General features: G+C 39.8%; 2 protein-coding genes across 6 annotated transcripts in view; one reads left to right on the top strand and one right to left on the bottom strand.

Annotated features, from left to right (window-relative positions):
* Positions 1–10,293, top strand: part of RNF13 (ring finger protein 13) — a 96,196-nt gene extending 85,903 nt beyond the window's left edge. For all 4 annotated transcript variants that reach the window (XM_020980896.2, XM_020980895.2, XM_020980894.2 and 1 more), the window contains 2 exons: positions 8,093–8,173; positions 8,795–10,293. In XM_020980896.2, the coding sequence (XP_020836555.1) occupies positions 8,093–8,173; positions 8,795–9,162 (449 nt within the window). In that variant the 3' untranslated portion in view covers positions 9,163–10,293. The remainder of the gene's footprint in view (positions 1–8,092; positions 8,174–8,794) is intronic.
* A 3,274-nt stretch (positions 10,294–13,567) lies between these two features.
* On the bottom strand, positions 13,568–24,038 carry PFN2 (profilin 2). 2 transcript variants are annotated; one of them, XM_020980893.2, is made up of 3 exons: positions 23,492–24,027; positions 19,758–19,950; positions 13,568–15,338 (listed from the first exon to the last, which is right to left on the bottom strand). In XM_020980893.2, exons 1-3 carry the CDS (start codon positions 23,621–23,623, stop codon positions 15,241–15,243), a joined length of 423 nt encoding a protein of 140 aa, XP_020836552.1. In that variant the 5' UTR covers positions 23,624–24,027; the 3' UTR covers positions 13,568–15,240. The 2 variants fall into 2 exon arrangements, with proteins under 2 accessions (XP_020836552.1, XP_020836551.1); XM_020980892.2 differs by having other exon boundaries at positions 15,274–15,648; positions 23,492–24,038.
* Positions 24,039–24,074: the final 36 nt, after the last annotated feature.

Genomic DNA, 24,074 nt, shown 5'->3' with positions numbered 1-24,074 from the left:
CAAGAAAACTATCTGAGTAGGAATATTATTTTGGAGGCTTAGCATACGGAACTGATATGTAAAGAAGAAAATGATAATATTTAATATGTATTGTACACATTGAAAGATAAAATTAGACATTTCATTAGAAAAGATGAGATACAAGTTAACATAACTGAGAAAAGGAAAATATGTTAAAATATAGATTCAGCTTTCTGTCTTCTTAAATGTGAAGTATAATTTATAGTTAGAATGATATCAGTTCATCTAAAATACTCTTATTCAGCATACATCTTGAACATCATGTAACCTTTAGAGGCCATCTGAACCAATGAGGAAATTTAGATTCAAAGAATTTAAGTGATTTGCCCAAGGTCACATAAGTAGAAAGTGGCAAACCCATGTCCTGTGACTCCAGGTTCATTGTTCATTCTATTGTAATGGTACTCCTCGGGATGCTAAAGGCATACTAACATCGAATAATAGAACACATAAGAATGTCTGTTCTGATAAGGACAGCTTTAGAAGGTAGATGTAGTTATGTAAGACTATGAGATTTGGTTTGGCCAGTACCAAAACGAAGTCATGTAATTTTTATGGCATAACACTAATTTTCAAATAAGCTCTTATGTATTTGTTGGTTTACATACTAGAGATTAAAATTTTTTGTATTATTTACTATTTTTCTCATCAGTATACTAGTAAGAAAATATCTTGAATTTTGTAAAAGTATATGCTTGTTTTTTTTTTCCTTGAAGATGATGTTTATTCTTATTATCTTGTGTTGATCACAAGCTACCAAATGATAAGAGTAGTGGTATAGTTTGGGCTCCATAGTTTTGCCTTTGTTTAATGTTCTGGTTTTGTTCCATTAAGGATAAGGTAAAATGTCCCTAGTGAAAAACAGTTCTGGGACTATAATATGTAAAAAAAGTCAGGTGATGTTTTAAGGCTTGATTAATTCTTGTTTGTACAGGCTTCTTTGCATGTTGTCTTTCCCCATTAGTCTTGGATTTCCTATGGAACAGAGACTATCTTTTGCCCTTTTTTGCATCCCCAGACTTTAGCATAATACCTGGTACTTAGTAGACACTTAAGTTTTGGACAAATTTCTACATTTCAAGGTATCATTGTTTTCTTACATTTTAAAAAACTCAGTAACAGATTGGCCTCAATAATAAAGTTTTCTCCATTCAAATTTGTGATGTTCAGTTGGTGTGAATTTCAAATATGTTTTTTAAAAGTATAGCATATATTTTAATTATTTGAGACACCTTCCTGCTAACTCTATTTTAAAGTATTTAGTACAGTTAGCAGTTATTTAGGTAAATAATGATATAAATTCAAGCAAGACTCAGTTCAAGTTAGTAGTTAATAGGACATTCATAGACTTTGGAGGCTGAAAGATACTTGATAAAATTAGATGTGTAGTTGCTCTTAGGCCTTCAGATAGAATTATAGATGCATACCTTGAAGATATAGTGCGTTCAGTTCCAGACCACAGCAAAAATGTGAATGTCACAATAAAGTAGGTTATACAAATTTTTTTGTTTCCAGTAAATTTTTACATTGTACTGTAGTCTAAGTGTGCAATAGTATTATGTCTAGAAACACTCTCACTCTCTCTCTCTCTCTCTCTCTCTCTCTCTCTCTCTCTCTCTCTCTCTCTCTCTCTCTCTCCCTATACACACACACACACACACACACACACACACATGCACGCACCTTATTTTAAAAATACTTTATTTTGGGGCAGCTAGGTGGTGCAGTGGATAGAGTACTGGCCCTGGAATCAGGAGGACTTGAGTTCAAATCAGGCATCAGACACTTGACACTTACTAGCTGTGTGGTCCTGGACAAGTCCCTTAACCCCATTGCCTAGCAAAAAACAAAAACACAAAAATATTGACGTGTATTTGGAAGTCTAGTGAATGTTATGCTTTATGCCACTTTGACCTTACCAGCAAACAAGTAGGCTTTATAGGAAGGAGCCTGAAAGAAGTTAGTATAAAAGATTGAACTGTGTATTTATTTATTTTATGGTAAATAATTTTCTATAGCCAGTTAACTGAGTTACTTACAATATAGTGCTAATGGAATGAAGGTCATGAGCTTGATTCCAGTTATCTGTCAGTCACATTTCAGCTCTGTATTAGTTATCCTCAGTTAGTTCTGTGGCTACCATTTTGTACCATTAACTCCAAGCTGTCTATGTGTGTGTTATGTTATTTTACAGAAGGGTATGGCAAGAATATGGGCTAGTCAGTATAAGTACAACTACTACAAGAACAACATCCTATGAATAGGACCATGTTGTGATAGGACTTTTGGGGTCAGAAACAGTTTTTATACTTTTTTGGGGGAAGGAGGAGATCTGAACCTATGATTTCATCTTTTGGAGCAGCAAAGGCCATTAGCCCTGCTCTAACATTCTTTTCCCTTTCTAGTCCCAACCTGCTAGCCAACCACTGCCCTTTTACACTGCTCTGCGCTCTTGAATCCCTTGGCCCCTTGTCTTGTCACTGCTCTTTTTCTGCAGACCTTAGCCCTGGATTATTCCTACTGTGTGCTTGAACTCCTGCTCAGTAGCTGTGAGACAGAACTAGAGAAAGTTGTCACCATTGTTATGCTCACTGGGTACATTGCAAATTCATTTTATCCAACCTTAAGTGGACCCTGGTTGCAGCAAGGCAAGCCTTTTATTTCTGTCAGTCAAGTAGCATTTATTGATTAAGCACCTCCTGGGTTGCAGGCATTGTGGTGAGCTGTGGAGATACATAGAAAGGCAAAAAACAGACCCTGCTTTTGGGGAGCTCACTGTTTAATGGGGGAAACAAAATGCAAACAGCTGTGAACAAATGATAATTAACAGAATGAAGGCAGTAGGATTAAGAGGAAGTCAGAAAAGCTACTTGGAGGAGAGGAGGGAGATTACTTCAGGCATGGAGGACAGCCAGTAAAAATGCTTGGTGTTGGGAGACAAGAGGAACAGCAAGGAGGCCAGTGACCCTAGATCACAGATTACATGGAGGGGAGTGAGAAGACTAGAACAGGAGGAAGAGGAAGGCTGGGAAGGAATTTAAAAGCCAAACAGGTGATTTTATACTTAATCCTGGAGATAATCAGTGGTCACTGAAGTTGGGGGTGGGGTGTTGATATGGTCAGACCTGAATGTTAGAAAGATCAATTATTCCTAATTGATTCCCTACGGTCACCACCCACAGAAGCTATTTCAAACCTCTTCCCTTCCCCAAACCCTCATACCTCTTTGTTTGCCCCCTCTTTCAGTTGAAGACCTTGCCTCTTCTTTTACTAAAAAATGAAGTCATTTGAGGTGAGCTCATCTGAAAACCCCTTTACATTATCTCCCATTCTTTTCTCCCAGTCTCTGACAAAGAAGTAGCAATTCTTTGCCAACCCATCTATATGTGTACATGATCTATCCTCCCATTTTTTCCAGATTGCATCCTTAATCATCTCCTCTCTCAAATCTTCAACCTCCCATCAACTGATTCCTTCTCTTCTATCTTCAAACATGCCCCAAGTCTCCTCCATCCCTAAAATACCTGCACTGCCATCTCCTTCAAGATATTTTTCTATATCTCTGCTCCCTTCTCAGCCAAAATTACTTGTAAAATTGATCTATACTCACGCCTCCATTTCCATCTCCCTTCTCCACGTTTCGTAATCAGCCTTTCTACTCAATTGAAATTGCACTTACCAGTGATCTCTTAATTGCTAAATTTGATCATTTTTTTCCCCTTACTCTTCATCCTTCTTGGTCTGTCTGCTGCATTTGAGTCTGATCATCCTCTTTTCCTGGATACTGACCTCTCTGCATTTCATGGCACTACTCACTCCTAGTTTTTCTTCTGCATGTTTGATCACTCCTCAGTCCCTTTAGCCTTGTTCTCCCTCTAGACCTGTCAGTAACCTCATCAGCTTCCAAGGGTTTAACTGTAATTTCAATGCAAATGATGCCCAGATCTGTATATCCAGCTCCTTTCTTTGCCGAACGTAAGTCCCAGATGACTAGTTTCCTATTGGGCATTTTGAGCTGGACGTCCTAGAGATAGCTTAAATTCTCATGTCTCTTGCTGAACTCATTCTCTTTCCCCCCATTAAAGGTACCACTGTTGTGTCTGCAGTGCCTCAGGTTCCTGTGTTGGCGTTATTCCCAACTCTTCGTTCTCTCTTACACCACAGTCCATTCAGTTGCCAAATCTTGCTTTTTCTACCTCAGCAGCTCTCACTTCCTAGCCCCCTTCTCTACTCGTGATTCAGTCCTCCATCACCTCTCACCTAGATTATTGCATTAGCCATCTAAATGTCTTCGTGCCTCAAATCTCTCCTCTCACATTGCTGCCAGAGTAAGTTTTCTTAAATGTGGAACTGACCTCATAACTTCTAGTCACTCAATTTCAGTGGCTTCCTAGGTCTCCAGAAAAAACAGAAAACAAAACACAAACTGTTCAGCTTTTAAAACTTTACATGACGAGGCTCCATCCCATCCCAGACTGGGATCTGGCCAAACTGGATTTTTGTCCTCATACGTGACATTGTATCTCTGTGCCTTTGTACTGGCTCTGCCTTGTGCTAGGATGCACTGCCTCCTTACCTCCATCTCATAGAGTGTCTCTCTTCATGTAAGATGCAGCCAGCACCATCCTCTGCAGGAAGCTGCCTATCTTGATTCCTGCCAGTGTCCTCCCTCCCAGATTACTTTGTATATGTGTATTTATTCACTTAATATTTATATCGCGTCTATGTACATGTACACCTTGCTCTTAGTTCTGAGGAACTTCAAGGAGACACTTAGTAAGTGTTTGTTGACTGATTCCATTGTTGCAGATCAGCTAGCCTCATGTATTTGTATCCTTAGGAGGTTTGCCTTGGGGCATTCAAAGGGTGACTGATTTGCTCTTGGCCCCCAGTAGGCTTCCCCCCTCCTCCAGATAGCCTTTGTCAGAAGCAGGACTTTAACGTGGCTCTTCTGGACTCCAAGACAGCCCTCTCTCTACTGTCTTATGTGAAACTGTCTCTCTTCTTTATAGACATGCAAAATGTTATCCTGGTGGCCTGACAGAGTTACTACAGCTTCCAAAATGTCATGATTTACATCCATATTAGGAGCATGAGTAGTAGAATTTTTTAGCTCATTGTTTAGTAAATTTTTTAGCCAACATACTGAGATGTTGAGAGTATGAGATTTAATGTAAATATGCTTACAACATGCCACTGGGACTCACTGTGGGTCTTCATTCATAGGACTATTGTACACAGTTTAAGAACAGAGCCCTGGGTGGACATATCCACCACTCATTAGCTTGAGATTAATGTGCCTTGCAGTTTGCCACTCTGTTGGTTTGTCATTGTGTAAATTCAAAAGTCAAACATTTCATCTGATATAGCACACCTATTCTTTATAGTTCTCCAGGTTTTCCCTAAGTGCTATGCTTAAAAAAATTATCTGCCTAGTAGATACCTGGGGAAGCTTTCATGCTTAAGTCTTAACTGTTTTTTCTAAGCTATGTATCATTCAGTTCGGCCCATTTTCTCTCTAAACTCCCCTCCCCAAACCAGGAATAATCAAGATCTACAGTCCATTACTCCTTTTGTCATGATTTTACCCCCAAGATTATTGTCCTCCCAGGATGCTGAACATGGCACATGGCCCTGCAAAGCTTCCAATTTCTGAAGGTTAGTCCCTTTTAATCAGCACGACATCTCTAGACAGTGTCAAATCCAGTCTGACAAGCATTTAAGCATCTATTAGATCTAGGGTATTGGGAATACAAAGGGAAAATAGAATATATTTCTGGCCTTTAAGGAATTATATTGTAGGAAAACATATTTACTGGGCCCTGCATATGTTATACAACCAAAATGTACACCCATAATCATTAGGCTATAATTTTAGTATGTACAAGAGATTACTACAGTCCACTACTATTTTCACTTGCTTTTGATATTCTATAATATATAAAGATGACTTTGCTTAATGCCAACTTTTACTCTGATAGTGGGACAAGATAGGTTTTCAAGTTTTTGAAGGACAGTTTGTTTGGAAAAGACATTTCTGCTTGTGCCAAGAGAGCAGAACAAGGATCTGGGGGTAGAAATTGCAGAGGGGCAGATTTTGGTTTATAGGGGACAGAGATTTGGAAGAGCTTAGCTGTCTGTTAAGGCTTAAGCACTTCTTCACAAGTATATTAAGCATGTAATATAAATGTTATTATTGTATAGATAATGAAACACAGGTTCTGAGAGGTCTGACTTGTGCAGGGCAATAGTTAACAAGTAACCAAAGCAAGATTCAGACCTAGAGTACTCTTTCCATTTGGCCACATTGTCTCTTAGGTAGACTGAAGGGCTTCCAAGTGGAAGTTGGATGGCTGCTTGTCAGGGATGTGTGGAAAGGGATTCCTGCCTAGGTAGAGGTTGGACTAGATGCCTTCAGAGGTGCCTTCTAACTCAGTTATTTTTGTCTGTGTGTATATCTAGTGTGGTTAGCTGATTCCTTGAAAACAGTACTGGGCTCAATGTTGTGACCAAAGTGAGAGCCAAAGCTTAGCAAGGTTTCAGGCCACAGAACATTACTGAAAAGCAACATCTGTTGCGGCAGTATTATAAATGTATTTAGCACAACCTGTTGTGTGTGTGTGTGGCAGTTGGGGTTAAGTGGGGTTAAGTGACTTGCCCAGGGTCACACAGTTAGTGACTGTCATGTGCCTGAGGCTGGATTTGAACTCAGGTCCTCCTGACTCCAGGGCTGGTGTTCTATCCACTGCACCACCTCACTGCCCTGTGACCTATCTTTTTAGCATAGTTAACACAAAATATATTTAACATTTAATATCATTTATATTTAAAGATCCTGAACAAAAAAACCTAACAGTACTTTTAAACTATATAATAATGTATCTGTATAGCATGATAGTGTATTAAAGTTTATAAAGAATTTTAGATTCTCATTTGAGCCTGGCAGTAACTTGTGAAGTGAGTACGAAAAGCCCTATTTTACAGATGAGTTGCCAGTAATTCACTTTATTTATCAAACATTTATTAATCAATTATTTGCAGTGCATCAGAATAGGATCTGAACCTAGCTTTTCTAGGTTCCAGTAGTCTGTTCACTATACAACTTAAGCAACCAAGGCTGGTGTTCTGTTCACTTACTATGGAACTTCCCTTGATTACTGAATGAAATGCTTCACTTTGGTGTCTGGAGTGGGCTTCATGCTTCAGGCATACAGTGTAGTTTTCTTGTGTGTGCCTCCTTTTGTCATACTTCCTGGAACTTAGGAGAGCAGCTCATTTGGGCTATGATGAATATAACCCTTCTCTTTGTAGATGGTATGTGTTGAATTGACTTTGGCATTGTAGATCTTTTGTAATTTGCAGATTTTTTGTAATGTGATTTGGGGATGGGAGTAACAGGGTATTGATTTGGTGAAAAATATAGTGCAGCATAGTCACTCGGAATTTCCTGGCCATTTGTAATAGCTAAATTAGACAAATATTGTTGTGTACTTATAAGCCAAACAATCCTGAGTGAAGCAGACAACCAAAAGACTGTAGAAGCTGAAAGAGCCATGGACAGCTGGCCCTCCATCACTTTATAAATGGAAAGCACTTGTTAAAGACTCGGATGTGAGCTGTTATTTCCATATTAGCAGAATGCCAGTAAATGAAGTTTTGGAGGTGTCCTCTGCATTAAGAAGGACCAATAATTTGAGTATTTTAGGAAATAGCTAATTTTGTTTTTAAATAAGATCTGTTCCAACATTAGGATTCTGATAGCAGTTTGTGGTTTTTGCTTTCCTGAAAGTCTGCTTTGTAATAGTAGTAAATGTATTCAGTGCATTGTGGTAAATAAATCCAACATCCATTTTGGATAGAAGTTAATTATTTGAATGAAGAAGTCTTAAGTTTTAAAATAGCATTAAGCCTGTGTCAAATAAGAAAAATTCCCCACACACATTCCCCTCCCCCCCATGCCCCACTCTAAAACATCTTAAAATAATCAAGTAGGGCCTAATTTGATGTGCTTGAATATTATGGCAGCTATCAATCTTGTCATGTAATTTTGATTTGCAACTTTCTACCACAGGAGATGAGTATGACGTATGTGCCATTTGCCTGGATGAATATGTAGACGGAGACAAACTCAGAATCCTTCCTTGTTCCCACGGTATGAGCAGTTACATGTATTCAGCATAGTTTTGTTTTGTTTTGTTTGCTTTTTGGTGAGGCAGTTGAGGTTAAGGGACTAGCCCAGGCTCACACAGCTACTAAGTGTCAAGTTTCTGAGACCGGATTTGAGCTCAGATCCTCCTGCTGCCCCGTGGTCAGCATGTATTAAACATCTTAGTTAGGCATTCTACTTGTGGTATAGGTACAATTCATATTTAAGGTGTATTTGAGAAAAGCCTTATGAAAATTGAAAATCCTATTTTCTGTTTCTGCACAAAAATACTGATCTCATAAGCCTGCATGAATAAATGAATGTGTGAAAAGGCAGTTATTGTTTCCCATGTGCCAGGCACTTTGCTGTCAGTACTGGGGATGCAAATAACAATTATGCCAGCTCCTGCCCTCAAAAAGCTTGCATCCTAAAGGGGAAGACAACACGTAATAGGGGAATCATAGAATGTACTGGACTGAGCAACTACTTTCAGAAGAAAACCCGAACTGCAGTTTCCTAGTGTACTTTTATTCAGTTAGTAAGTAATAGAGGACAATTTAGTGGAAAAAAGATGTATATTTCACGCACATTTTCCCAACTGAATGATGTGTTATTTTCTCTCAACAGCATATCACTGCAAGTGTGTGGATCCTTGGCTAACTAAAACCAAAAAAACCTGCCCCGTATGTAAACAGAAAGTTGTTCCTTCTCAAAGAGATTCAGACTCTGACACGGATAGTAGTCAAGAAGAGAATGAAGTCTCAGAATACACCCCTTTACTTAGACCATTAGCTCCTGTTAGTGCCCAGTCATTTGGGGCTTTGTCAGAATCTCATTCCCATCAGAACGTGACAGAATCTTCAGACTACGAGGAGGAGGATGACAATGAAGATACTGATAGTAGTGATGCAGAAAATGAAGTGAATCAAGAGAGTGTGGTTGTCCAGCTGCAGCCCAGTGGTGACAGGGATTACAACATAGCAAATACAGTTTGAACTTCCAACTCTATTCATCTTTATACCTTGTATGAAAAAAAATGGTTCATCAGCTTATCCTTTATGTGTATTTAAGTATATACTTTCATTGTCCATCCCCCCCCTTCAGTTACTTCTGTAGAGAGGAATCTTAGTGTGTTCTATGGTTTAATCAGATTATATATATATATTTTTTTAATCAGGTTTTCATCCACAAGAAGCACACTTCTTATTACTAAAGCAGAACATTATCAAGGTGCTGGACTTCAAGCATCATTCTTTTTGGAATGGAATATAGCCAAAAAGTGTAAAAAAGAAAAACCACTACAAGTATGGCTTGCAGTGAAGACTTGATTACCATATACAAGTATATTTATTACCATGATGAATTCTGCTGCCACACCAAGCATGGCCTAACCTAATTTCCCAGAATTTTTGGTATCAACTTGTGGGTTCCCCCTAAACTGTCTTCATTGTTGACAGGTTAGGCCATTCAGTATTTTTCTCATGAATACTACACAATGAAATAGAAATACTTAGTAACAGAATTTTCTTTCCTATTCACAAATAGTATTTTAAGCCAGAAGACAGCAGCTCGTGGTAGAGTGCAGAAAACTTTGATATTAAGACGGTTCTCATATTTAATAGTGTTGAATATTAGTTTGATTCAGCAGCTAGCTAAGCTAATATGGCCCCACATTTATACTGACTTAATTTTCAGGATTACTGGATTGTGTGTTTATGTGTGAACAAAGCAGAAAGACAGGCAACCCTGCATAGAAATACTAAGGAAAATTTTAGCAAATGTTCTGTTCATCTTCTGATCATATAATACATATATATGTGTATATATGTATATATATACACACGCACACAGACACCTCTTAATAAAGAGCATCTTAGGCTAATCTCCTAAACTATGTACATAGAGAAATTTTTTTTCAAGTATTTGATTTGAAAATGAGTGCTTATAAATATTTAACAGAACTCATGATGTACTTTAACAATGTATTATGAAAAGCTAAATTATAAATACATATACCATTGTAACTATGTAGAAAGAAGTTACTCATGTATAATGAAAATAGAGAATTTTTTATGGCCTTGTATGAGGGAAGTTTGAAAAGTTAATAAACACGTTTTCCACTTTAAGTTCTAGCTGACATGTTGTACCAAAGCATTATGAACAGTTTGCATGTTTGTTTGTCAGTATTTCTTAGGTCTGTGAACAATGCTGCAAAAGTATAGCAAAAAAGTAATTAGTTGTATCATGTGTGAGCATGCACATGTGTGCATCTGCACGCACACACACAAGATAATGCATATTTAAAAAGGTATGACCTTGACTACTATACAGATACTTGAGTTGTCTGTATATGCTAAAAAAACTAAAATTACATTTTAACTTTGATTTACTGTTTAAAGTAAAGCTCTTAACCAGTTTTATGAAACTCATACATTCTTGAAAAATCATGGTTTGTAATTTTATTAAATGAAGCAATTCTTCTGTTAACTTCATGTATAAGGATGCTTTCTGCCAGGTGGGGAAAAACCTTTTAGCCACCAGATATGAAAAGCACATTTAGAGTTACGTATCTCAAGGAAACTCCTTTGTCCTTTTCATGGGTTAAAAGTTATGTCACAAATCTGTTGAATTGGGCTTTCTGCTTTTCTCAAAATCTGCTTGTAAAGAAATGACAGTGTAGTGGTGTCCTAGAAAGTTCCTCTCCAACTTGTCCCACATGAAGAAGGGGACTATTAAGTTCAGAGAGACCTCAGGTTGGGGTCTCTTTTCCCTTCCAAGACAAATGTTATTTTAAAAACAAAACACTAGAACAAGGGGTTTACTTTATATAGCACTCTCAGCTAACAACCCAAGTTAGGATAGTAAGCAGCTGTCTTGGAATTCTTTTCAAGTTCTCAATAGGTACAGATTTCTGCATAGAAACATTCTCTTCAAACCAGTTGACACATCTGTAGTATAATACATATTACACTGTTAATAATAGCTAACATTTCAATAGCTTCTACCATGTGCCAGGCACTGTGCTAAGCACTTCACATTTATCATCCCCTTTGATCTTCACAACAACCCTGGGAGGTAGGTGCTATTATTCCCATTTTGCAGAAGACTGAGGCAGACAGGTAAAATGTTTTGCCCAGGGTCACATAGCTGTAAGTGTTTGATGCTGGATTTGAACTCAGGGCCAGGTGTTCTGTGTACTGTGGCACCCCCTGGATGGTTTCAAACCCTAGCTGTGACTATCAGTGTGGTCAGCCTTAGGCAAATCATGACATTTATCTGGAACAGTTTCCTCATCTGTAACAAGGGGGCAGGGGTGGGATTGGAATCAGCCAGAAATCCTGTCTAGCTTTAAATTGCTATCATTAAATAATTTAGTTGTTTCTGTGGAATTGTTGTTACCTACACTCTTGTTAGAGCTCAGTTGCTGGTAGTAATAACTTACATTCAGTTATATTCAAGATTTTAAATCTCAACAGAAAAGTGGACCAATTCATCTTAGATTTGAAAGGTTGGAATAAAAAAGCATCAGCATTTAAGCATAATTAATTGAAACACCCTGATCCACAAACACTGAGGTTCCACTGACACCTGTTCTATCAGTTCATTCAAACATGCTCTTTGCTTAATTATTCAAAGAAAACACTTTTAATAAGATGTTATATGATGTGTAATAAATTATTGTTAGCATGAGAAGAACGTAATACCAAAGTAATATGTAGTAATAGTGTGAAAAGAAAGGAACATGGTTCTGTCTCTTAAAAAAAAACAAGCAGTTTTAAGTATTACAATGTTGTCACTTTTACTAGTTGACAGCTTTTCTCAAAAGAATAGACTTTTTCTTGGGCCACTTTGTAATAAGCAGTGTTGACTGTTTCTTGAATGGACTTTGAGAGATACCTAAGACTAGTTTATGAACCACTTTGGAGTAAGTAGCGCCAGAGAAAAAATGAAGTCACTACTATACCAACTTTGAATTATTAACAAAAAGAGTTAGACACAAACCGCTTTTTCTATAGTCAGTAGAACTATGAAACTACAAGAGTAGTCATGTTGGCAGTGCCAGGTTTACATCATCACCAGGTGAAGAGCCTCTTGCTTTGGGTATCCCTAGTTGTACAAAGCGGTTAGAATGCATCTCAGCTATTTCATCTCCTGAGCTGTTAAGTGTGTAATGTGGTCCCATTATCAATCAAGTTATATTACTGCTTCTTGTTTAGTTTTTCAATTGTGCCCGACTCTTTTGTGACCCCATTTGGGGTTTTCTTGACAAAGATACTACAGTGGTTTGCCATTTCCTTCTCTAGCTCATTTTAGATGAGGAACTGAGGCACACAGGGTTAAGTGGCTTGCCCAGGCGCACACAACTGATAAGTGTCTGAGGCCAGATCTGAACTTAGGAAGATAAGCCTTACATCAGGCCTGGCGCTGTCTGTCTTAATTGATATAAAGGCATGATGTAAACCCAGTAAAGTTTTCAAATTAAGTGTCATGGAATTTTTGAGCTAGAAATGGGACCTGGGAGCTCCAATCAACACCATTATTTATTCTGGGTGGGTGGCAGGCATTCCTCCACAAATTCCCCCCCCACACACACATTCCTGAAGATAAAACATTTCAGTACAAAAAAAGTCAAGATTGTTCATTTGCCCAGGGGAATAGGAGAATAACTACATTTACAACTTCACTTTACCTGGGGATATGACCACTGGACTTTACCCAGAAACAACAAAGATTGGATTTGTAATTTTATTGGTAAATGCCTCTACCAATGCCTTCTATGTGTCTTTAGAGTTCTCTAGAAGACACTGACAAGATGTGCCCTAGGTCTCGTGGGTTAGAGGTAGGACCTGGACCCAAATGTTCTGGGCTCTGAGGCTGTCTCTTCAGTATACTGCCTTCTAATCTTTAGATAAAAGAAGGGGGGGGAAAGTGGAACTGAAGGGGGTAAAGGAAGAGAAATAGTGGGAACCATAACAAATATCAATGTAAATGTCAAAAACCAACCACTGCAGTAATTAACGGACATGGACTATGTGCTTCCTGGATTTTATACGATGTCAAGCAAATTCAAGAAAGGCACCTTGGACAGCGCTTCTCTGGATGATTTACAGGATTTGGACAAGTCATACTGGATGATGGCATAGATGGGTTAGTCTGCATTAGCGGACTGAGCACCCACATCAAGGAGATCATAGATCTATCCCTCATGATTAACTATCCTAACCTGGCATTCAGTAAGTGGCCAGTTAATCAGCTAGGGGTTTTTTGTTATGATAGTACTTTGGATATAAGGATTTGGCAGAGTGTAAATTCCCATTCTTGAGAGGAGAGGGAGAAATATACACGAGTATAGAAAAACCAGAGTAGAAAGTCCACACATTACATAGACAAGAGCCTAGATTTTATTTGGTTGGAATAAATTTATTTCATCTGTCTGTAAACAAGGTGTTTTAATATTATGGCATTTTTTGAAATGCATATTAAATCAGACGAGTTAGACTGTATCCCAGATGTAACAAAGTGCAGGGAAAGAAATGAATAAATCAGCAACAAGATTTTTGTTTTTAAAATCTGTACATTATCCACAAGGCCCAAACAATAGAAGCAAATACAAGAATGTCCCTAAAATAGTGCCATTCAAAATAAGAAACCCTTAATGGGTTAAGATCCATCTCACAATAGCAACAGTTCATTTTTAACAATAGTATGGCACAGAATACATATTTAAAAATTCATCACAAGACAGCCAAGTCAGTTATTCCAACCAATACCATCTCCCATTTATTTTTTATACAGAAGTCATTTGTTGTTTATTTTTTTTTTAAATGAACATACAAGTTAGTTCCGTGCTTTGAACTGACAGCTTGGTTACACATATTTTGGATGACTAGAGCACAAGGCAGATTTACTCCACAGCAAGGGTGTGACAGGCCAAATGCAGGTTTTAAAATTTGAAATGTGTCTATTTCAACTATTTTAGCTTATAAAACTTCCAACCCTCATCCAAATATCGGTATTAAAGCAGCAACTCCATTTACTTTTTAACCAATCAGTGATCAGACCAAAATAAGTCAGTCTAGACTACCAGTATATATAGCTGAAGGTGGCAGTTTTTTCCACAATAACAACAGAATTTCATACAAAAACCCAAGCTGCAAATAAAAATTGGTCCTATGAAAAAATCGGACACACTCCAGATGGTTATATTGGGGTATCTAATGTCCATGATGGCAGCCTTTCATAAATCAATTTTTAAAAAACAAACAGGAGCTGATATGAAAAAGAAAAGACAGACACAGACCTCTCAAGTGCCTGAGCTATTGCAGTGATGGAAGGTCCCTAGGGAGTCAATCCACATAGTCTCTGTAAGATCGAGGAGGAAGTGTGCCCTTTTGCACCTTTTGCTCTCGTTTGCCATTGTACTCCAAAGTAGTCGTGTGTGCTCTAAGACACTAGGAAAAAAGCTTTGTGTCTACTGGAGTACAACAGCAACACTAAGGCAGAATTTCCCGCAGTTCTCAGCAGCTCATAAACGGAGACAGTGTTAAAATAGCTGAATAATCCAGGCACTGCAAGAGTAGATGGAAGCAAACGAAATACCGTATGTGGGAAGGGAGGAGAGGGGAGGAGACAAGAGAGATGCATGCACTTTTTCCTCCCAACCATGCTCTATAAAAGGAAGACTAAGGGAGCCATGTAATTGCTCAAAGTGCTGAAAAGACATTGATCAAATTGGAGATTGTACAATCGGCACCTCGCTTATTAGTGTTAAACTTATTTTAGTAGTCTCAAGATCCCACTAATTGCTAAAATAAAGCAATGCCCAAATTGGCATGCCCCCCTCCCCCCAAATTTCAAGGTATCATGCATATCATTATTATGCTGCAATAATGGTGCCAGATAAGGGTTTCTATTACATACAGTGGTTAACATACAAATGATCCATTTGGGTAATGACATTAGAAAATAGGGAAATAAAAACAAACATACTACCATCTATAGTCTGGTAGTACTATGAACATATAACTGGGGTGGCGATGAAGACAGTTGCTAGGTGGATGGGGAGAGGCTGCTTAGACGTCAGACCTCCTCAGGTATAAAGCGAGTTCAAATGCTTTCTTGTTCAGTGTCCCTCCATGGACACCTTCCTTTCCCATGACTATAACCAATGCTGGAGTACACAAGGAAACAAAAAGTGAACAGAATTACTTATGAAACAAAAACAAAAACACCTTTCCCCACCAACAAAGGGATACAAAGAAGACACAGGTTCATAACCCCATCACCTGCATTGCTAATAAAATTTCCAGAATGAAGACTTAGGCTTACAATTAGGAAAGTTTAAAAGCAATCCCCCTAATACTTAACAGTCTTGCCTAGCAGCTAGAACCCAGAGTCTCTCAAGTATTTGGCCATTGAGTATGCCTTCTTATTCAATCCACCTCCATGGACCCCTTCTTTGCCCATTACAAAGACCAAGACTGAAAGAGAAAAAAGAAAAGTGTTTCAAAAGAAGTGTTAGACAAGAAAGTCATGTAAGTTTTAGCAGACAGCACATGGAATTAAAATTAATAAAAGTTACTATATTAAGCTGGTTTTCCATAAGCTACTGAGCACTGGTGCCAAATGGATTATTTAGAAAGTTAAAATCACTCCAAAACAGAAGTTTTATTGACATTTTCAAGCTAACAAGAAGCTACAATTTCATGCACAGCAATTATTACGACCACTGCAGAACCCTGAAATAGTTGGGAATTAATTCTGTACAAATATAGTAAAAGAGAAATAATAACCTGTATGGTATACAAGAAAACCCATGACAAAAATATTAAATTGCCTAGGCAAGTAATAACTGAGACTAGGTGCTGTTCTATTTAACAGGAAATACATGTTTTCCACAACTTTTACATGTCATTTTTTCCCTCCAACACTTTAAAATACTAGCAAGGTTGGGTGAACTGGCCTTTTATTGCTAGATGAGATATGAAGACAAAAAGTATTGGAATTACAATTTTCATTGGATTTCAGCTGTGGAAGAAGTAAAGTCTTTCAGCTTTAAGGCCTGTGTTTACCAATGTTCCTATTTAAGACCAAACGACCTTGAATTAGATCCACTTTAATAAACGGGGTATATAATGTAAGTTTTGAAAACAAAACTCATTAAAAAGTGAGTGGATGGGGAGAGAATATCCAATTTTATGTTAACTGCCACTAGATGTCAGTAAAATTTTAACTGTGTGTTTACTTGAAGTATTCAGAATTGAATCAGTATAGGTGCTTCTTCCCCCTCCCCCTTCAATGAAGAATGCAACTCTTAAAAATTTTTAATTCTGGTCAAAACACCAAATAAAACAAATATTTCCATTTACACTGTAAAACAGAAGAAGATGTACATGAGACTGTGAGTCTCTAAAGAAGAACTGGATTATAACCCTTCCTGAAGGAATGGTGAAGCTAAAAGAAAAATTTATCACCTGGTGTTCAATGTCTTGATGATAAGCCTTAGACTTAAGACTTAGCTGGTCCCTGGAACATAGAGTCTACTGCCAGTCAGGATGTGCCCACTATACCTAAGACATTTCTAGTTTGGTTGGTTCTACCACAGCTTACTGACATCGCCATAACACATCAAAAGGAAATTCAAAGGAAATGGATCAAGTACCTCAAGTGTGGGGTGTATTGTTATTGTTTTTTAACTTACAGCTTAAACCTGACATGGCCCTAGAAAGTTTATAAAAAACAGTTATCTCATTTTATCCTTACAACAGGAGACTGCCTCCTCTAGCAGGCCCTATAAGTTCCTTCCAGCTTGAAAGTTATGATTCTGTAAATGAACAACCCATGATATGAGCAGAACAAGGGTTTGTGCCCAATGTTAGAGATGAAGCTAAGGGCCAGAGAGGCCACGTGTCTGATGGAGAGTGGAGGCAGGACTCCTAGGAGGCTTCTTGGAATCAGTGACCAAGACGTATATTCCTTCCGTTTCAGATATACTATACTTTTATACTTTTAATGTCTTAATGTCAAGATTCCAGTCACCAAAGTTGTAAGCAATTTATCTCAATAACTTTTGAGACAATGACATTTATTAGAATCATACTGCAAATAAAAAGCCAATTTAAGAGGTTTATTAGATACTGAGTTCATATGTGATGTGCTGTTTCCAAATTAAGTGTTTGAAACCTGGCTATTTTAGAAAAGACAAGGATTTTCCTTTTTTTAAAACGAGTTTTTAATAACTACACAATTCTATGTTAAATGGTCTTTACAACACTTGGAAACAATAATGAATACTAGTTATTTTTAGAGTGATTCCCTAAAAAACATCAAGGATTTATTCCTTGTAAGTTCACTGAATAAAAAGCCTTTTGGAATTTGATGATGCAGTTAATAAGCACCTGAATTAGCTACAAGGCTAGAGTACTATCAGAAAAAAGAACTTAAGCTCCTTAGATCTAAAATCTAAGCATTCTCAAATGTAACACACCCTCAAATGCTTAGTCCTATATGATTCTGTTTTGGCTAGGCAATGGGGTTAAGTGACTTGCCCAGGGTCGCATAGCTAGTAAGTGTTATGTGTCTGAGGTGGGATTTGAACTCAGGTCCTCCTGAATCCAAGGCCAGTGCTCTATCCACTGTGCCACCTAGCTGCCCCGTCCTATAGAATTTTGAAAATTAAAACAAGGAAGATTCGGGGCAGCTAGTTGGCACAGTAGATAGAGCACCAGCCCTGAAGTCAGGAGGACCTCAGTTCAAATCCGGCCTCAGACCAAACACTTGACACTGTGTGACCCTAGGCAAGTCACTTAACCCCAATTGCCTAAAAATTAAAAAAAAAAAAGGTAAGATTTGACAAAAGGGACAGAATGGAAAATTAAGATCATAAAAAAATTTTGCTTAGCAAAATAAAATAATTGCAATTTATTAGCGACCCTGACGAAAATCTAGAAGGCATGCTAATCAAATCTGGGAATGACATAATATGGAAGGAGGGCTAATAAACTAAGAGAATCAAGTCCCCCAATATCAACAGAGTGAAAATGAAATGTAAAAGGATATATGTAAATGTACATGTCTTGAAGCAAAAACTTTAAAAAGCTACACTGGAATGGGAAGGAACTTAAATTGCCACTTTACATGAGGGGGAAAAAATAGGGTTTCAATTGACTGCAAACTCACTGAGTCAACAAATGACAAAGAAAAGCTCATATGGATATGGATTAATTTCTGGAACAAGGGAAGAAGGACCCTAACCAAATTCTGCGATGAGCTTTCCACATCTCAATACTGTGTTCAGTTCTGAGAACATTTTAGCACTCCAACACACTGGAACCAATCCAGAGGCTTACAAGGGGACCATGTCATATAAGGAAAGGCTGAAGGAATGGAACTATTATGTTTAGCATAAGGGGAAAAAAAACGAGGGATAGCTGTTTCCCTCCAATAACTGAAGACTATCACAAAGAGGAGGGATTAGTGTTACTTTGCATGGCTCCAGAAGACAGAACTGGGCCTGGTGAGTAAAAGTTACAGGGAGAGCTTGGCTCAACATGTGGAAGAACTTCTAACAACCATGGTTTAGCAGAGTCCTGGATTTAATGTCAGAATACCTGGTCCTGACTCGTGGCTAACCCATAGCTGGGAAATCACGGACAGTTCATGTTACTTCTCTGAATCATCATTTCCTTCTGGGTAAAACAAGGATTAGAACACATCCAAAAGTGGAACAGGATGATCTGTGAGATAAAGAGCTCCTTGTTACTAGGTATATTTGGGGACAGAATAAAGGACCACCTATCAGGGAGGGAGATTCCTGTATAAGGTAGGAGAGTGGACGAGGTGGCCTCTTCCAAGATTTTACAATTTTTCCTTCCTTCTCTAATAAAGTCATGAAGTAATAAAATGAATACTGAAAAATAAAAAACAGGAAGGCAAACAAATCAAAAGCTAGAAAAGGCATACCTGATAAATGAAATTTGAAAGGCAGTGTTGTGCAGTGGGGAGAGCAATGGATTTGGAAGCAGAGGACACAGGCTAAATCTCCACCTTACCTCTTACTTAGCAGTGTGACCTTTTCAGTACTCAGTTTTCTAATTTATAAAATGAAATATAGGACTAGATGGACCTCTTAGGTTCCTTCCAACTTTTAAAATTATGCTTCTATGATCATCTCATCTACTAATGTGCTTAATCAATCTGTACAGTTTAATAATCCTATTCCACCATCATTACTGACGTGCCAAGCGTTTTGAAAGAAGCGTGAGTGACATTTATGACATTTATGAAATTTGTAAATGTGAAAATTAGTGTTAATACAGAATATATTCAAGTTTAGAATGATGACAGAACTGGATTTAGCATCTGACAGGAAATTTTAGTGCATTTGTCATCTAGTGCCATACAATACATGGAAACCATCTTCATAGTTTAAAAAAAATGGATTAATCCCTTAGTTATGAACTGACATTTTTGTTTTACATATTAATAGTCATTTTTAAAAGGGGTGCAAGTTACAAGGTGGCAATGCAACAGCAATTAACTGATTACCTTACAGTAACAACTTTTATTTTCAAAAGGACATCTTACTTACCTCGGCCAGCTCTGCCCACAGCAACATTATATGTCGGTTCACCTCCTTGACTCTTTGTCCTGATGTCCATTGTGCAGTCACCGTCCACATACAGACTATCTCTGATTACTGAGCACTTCTTTGCACCAAGAGTCAAACCATTGGTAAAGAAACCCTCTCGATCTTTTCCTACAATCATGTCTATTTCTATTGGCTGCCAAAAACCAAACCAAAACAACAACAAAAAAATGGGAGTCAGTACATCCTTTTGAAATTTCAACAACAAAATTCAGCAAGTCAAATTAGCAATGTTGCTGCTAAGATATCAGGGCCTCCAAATTTCACTAGGAGAAATCACAACTTTGGTACCTTGAATGTAGTTCTATCCAATTCATAGCTTTGTTAGTAAACTTATAAACCTGATTTTATAAATCTTACTAAACAATTTAAATTAAATTTTAATAACATGGGAACCCCTACCAAGGCATAATTAATGGCAGACTTTGCTTACTGAAAAATAATCATACAAATTAAGATTTTTTCAAAGCCACAGACACCCTAAAAGCATTTCATAGTTTTTACTGGTCATAAATTATATTTCTCTTTGTAACATGCATTTATAGTATTTTATTATAAAATTCTCTTCACAATAAGTTTTTTAAAAATTCTATTTAGATCAAGTGCCTAAAAAAAACCTTATCTGTTTATACTGATTCAGATACAGCTTTTTAAAAAAATGAATTTATGACTTGACTCTTATCCAATATTACCTGAGTTTATCATAGTCCTGAAGTCTCCTAACAAAGTTATTGCTCTAACAAAACTCTTAGTTGGTATTCTTGGTTTGAATGGAATGGCTCAATATAGGGATTATGTATTTCTAAAAGTCATGTTTTTTTCTTTCTAATCATTACACCTTCATCCCTCTCCCATTTTTGATAATGATCCTTCCAGCAAAGGGAAAGGAATTCTTTCTCTAGTACTGGAATAGGGACTGGCAAAAGAACAGAAAATGGAGGTTAAGTGGAAGAAGAAAGTAAGGTCGACAACAGGCCTGGGGAGAAAATGTGCTTTCTAACACTCCAGGACTGAAAAAGAAGGCATCGCCCCCATCAGAACTGCAGAGTCATAGCAGGCCCAGCCATCTCCAAGCACAACTCTGGGAATCTGCCCAGCCAGACAGCAAGTCACACAAAGGCAGGGGAAGGCTGAGAGCAGTAAAGGGAAACTTGATCACCAGATGCCAGTCCTCAGGATTTTCCTTTAACACTAGTCCACTGCAGGTACAGAAAATCTTGAAGGACTAGTGTCCAAAATTACCCTTTTTACATAGCATTAACTCACAAAACACTAAGTAAAGCGACAGCTTAGAATGATAGGAGAGGAAAAATGAGAGGTGGTGAGAGAAGGGAAAAAAGACAAAACTCTATCTGATAAAGTACTGTTTCAATGATTTATTTTGGAGGTCCGTAGGCAGAAAGATTGGTAGCTGATGATTAAATGGCAAATACTCCTAAAACATGGCAACTAAGTCAAGACTATCACCTCCCACCTCTAATACTTTAAGCAAATCAGTTACAGCTTACGCCAAAAACATGATAAAAGAATGAGTAATAAGCATGTTATATACAGCATAAATCTAAATTAAATCCTTCCTTCTGAAATACCACTAAGGAGAAAAGGAGTGGTAGAAGCAAAGAGATTAAGTGTTACCAAATTATTAAAATAACCAACTGAAAGCCCCCTCCCCCCCAGGAGTCTCCCTTTTTGGAACTAAACTGTATAACAACAGGATTGGGGAGAAAAATGATGAATATTTCCCAGGAGAAGAAGGAAAGAGGTATATGGAATGAAAATTAGTGGCAGTTCGCCATTTTGGAGAATATTTGGGGGAAGAAAAAAAAACCTGGAGCCAACGATAAGGTTGGGATTCACGAAAGACACCTACGTTGACCGCTTAAGTCTGCGGCAAGCACTAGAGGCCAGCACGCAGGAAAGCCTACGCAAAGACTCAGAGAATTCCCTGTGCCGGCCGGGCCTCCTCCCACCCCAAGCCGCATTGCCGGCAATTCCTTAACCTAGTGGAGCCAATTAAACACTCCGCTCCGGCCATGGAGTATATAACGGTCCTTCTATCTCTAACCGGGATGGGGGGAGGTACCCTTTTCTCTCACAACACACTAAATCCCCCTAAGCTGGCAGGTGGGCAAAAATGGAAAACCTATAAATTAGCAAAAACTGCTGCCATCATCGTTAAGGTCTAGAGTGTGCTTTCTCTCCCCTTTCGGTTTAGAAATCCCTCTTACATCCCCGATAAAGCTTTGCTACCGAACTACCCAAAGAAGTACAATTAAAAAAACAAAAAGCCCGACAATCCTGCACGGGCCTAGAGTTACTACTATGCAAACCTCCAGCCCACAGCGTTGGGGGTGGGGAAGAGAAGAAAAGCATTAACTAGGTAAAGTAACCTCTGGCTGTACCACCACCACCTTTATCCCTACCACCACATCTTCAACATCTTTAACGATACGTTTTACTTGGATATTTACATATTATAACACCCCCCCCACGTGTTCCTGGGAATCAGTTTTTGCTATCTGGCTAGGCATATATACATACATAACTATACACACACACACACACACACACAATTTGTACACATAAAGCTGATGCATCTTATATATAGACAGACCCCTTTATATGTATATATACCCATCTATACGTACATAAAGCTTTATACACATACATACATACATACATACGTACACACATATATCTGCCTAGCTACATAGCGGCAAAAACAGATTTCCTGAACAGGATTAATCCTTACAGGGGTTAATCCTACATGTTTGAATAAATCAAGATTTTCCAAGTAAGATATTGAGGAACGGTAGAGAAAGAAATTAATTTTCCTCCTCTCAATCTTAACTGACTTCACAAGTAACATAACAGGAATGCTAGCAGGCAAAAAAAAAAGGGGGGGGTTAAAAAAAAAGGGAGAGGAGAGGGAATGAAACAATGTGAGAATCCCACCACATGAGAAACTAGTTCAGTCTCATTTTTAGGCTGTCAAGCTTTTCTTGCTCCCCCATCCCAAAATTGCTGGAACGGGGGGTGGGGTGGGTTGAGGAAGAGATCGAGAAGGGGGAAGCCGCTCCCCTTTGCCCATGCTCCTTTCTATTCCACCTCCATCACCAACCTAACCCTTCCTCCTGGATGCAAGGAGTTGGGAGTGAAGAGGATGCGGAGATGGATGGAGGGATGGACGGGGGGGGGGGATTCGATGATGGCCCAACCATTGGAGACATCCTAATAGGGGGTTAAGCCTCTAGCATCCGGGCCAGCAGAGGCGAGGAGAGCAGTCCAGGACCCACATTCCCCTCCCCTATTGCAGCCTCCTCCTCCTTGGGGAGCAGCCCAAATCCCCACAGCCCCCTCCCCTATTGCAGACCTCTCCTCCGAGGGGGGAAGCAGTCTGGAGCTCCGAACGCATCCAAGATTCCCGAGAGTTCCCCTCCCTTAAGGCAACCCCCTCCCCTGGGAGGGGGGAAGCATCCCTGGGGCCCCGAGAGCTCCCTCCCCCAGGAAGGGGGTAACCTCCCTGGGCCCCTTGCGCCCAGTCCCCCGGGGGGGGCAGCACAGCATCCCGGGGCCCGTCGAGCCCCCTCCCCGGGCCCTCGCGTCCTCTCCCCCCCAGGGCAGCACCCCCGGGCCCCGCGCCCCCTCCCCTCCCGGCCCGCGCGGGCGCCCCTTACCGTGATGCTCTGGAAGATGCCCCCAGCGGTGGCCGCCCACACGTACTTGGCGTCGCAGTAGCCGACAATGGCGGCCTCCTGGCAGCATCCATCGCACATCAGGTTGTCCACGTAGCTCTGCCAGCCGGCCATCTTCGAGCCCTCCCTCCGCACTGCAGCGGGGCGAGCGAGGCGCAGGCGGGGCGCGGGCGGGCGGGCGCGCGGGTCTGCGCAGGCACGGAACCACCCCCGAGCCGAGCCGGGCCGGACCGGGCCGGGTGGAGGCGGCGCGGACGGGGACGGGGCCCGGGAGGCGGCGGTCGGGACGGGCCCGGGAGGCGCCGGTCACTCGGGCGGCGGCGAGAGGCAGGGCCGGCGTGCGCCCCCGCGGCGGCGGCTGAGCGGCTCGTCGCGCTGCGCGCCCTCCTCGTGCTACTCGCCGACGCTGCTACGCCCGACGCGTCCCCACTCCGAGTGAGAGGCCGGCCGGCACCAAGGAGCCTCGGCTCAGGCGGGGCGGGCGGGGCGAGCAAGCGTGCGCGCGGGACGGGCAGGATCCTTCCGCCGCGGCAGGCGACGCGCGAGCGCGGAGGGATACGCCATC

Source organism: Phascolarctos cinereus, unplaced genomic scaffold (assembly GCF_003287225.1).
Source record: "Phascolarctos cinereus isolate Bilbo 61053 unplaced genomic scaffold, phaCin_HiC Scaffold_7;HRSCAF=346, whole genome shotgun sequence".
Taxonomy (NCBI): domain Eukaryota; kingdom Metazoa; phylum Chordata; class Mammalia; order Diprotodontia; family Phascolarctidae; genus Phascolarctos; species Phascolarctos cinereus.
The sequence above is the reverse complement of the archived record's forward strand: the minus strand, read 5'-3'. Positions and strand labels throughout refer to the sequence as shown.

Excerpts from the sequence above, each read along its gene's own strand:
- PFN2 (XM_020980892.2), bottom strand. The coding sequence starts at position 23,623 with ATGGCCGGCTGGCAGAGCTACGTGGACAACCTGATGTGCGATGGATGC. Across the intron at positions 19,951-23,491 it reads GCATCTTCCAGAGCATCACG|CCAATAGAAATAGACATGAT; the intron begins GTAAGGGGCGCC and ends GGTTTTTGGCAG. Across the intron at positions 15,649-19,757 it reads TGTGGGCAGAGCTGGCCGAG|TCTTGGTCTTTGTAATGGGC; the intron begins GTAAGTAAGATG and ends TTTCTCTTTCAG.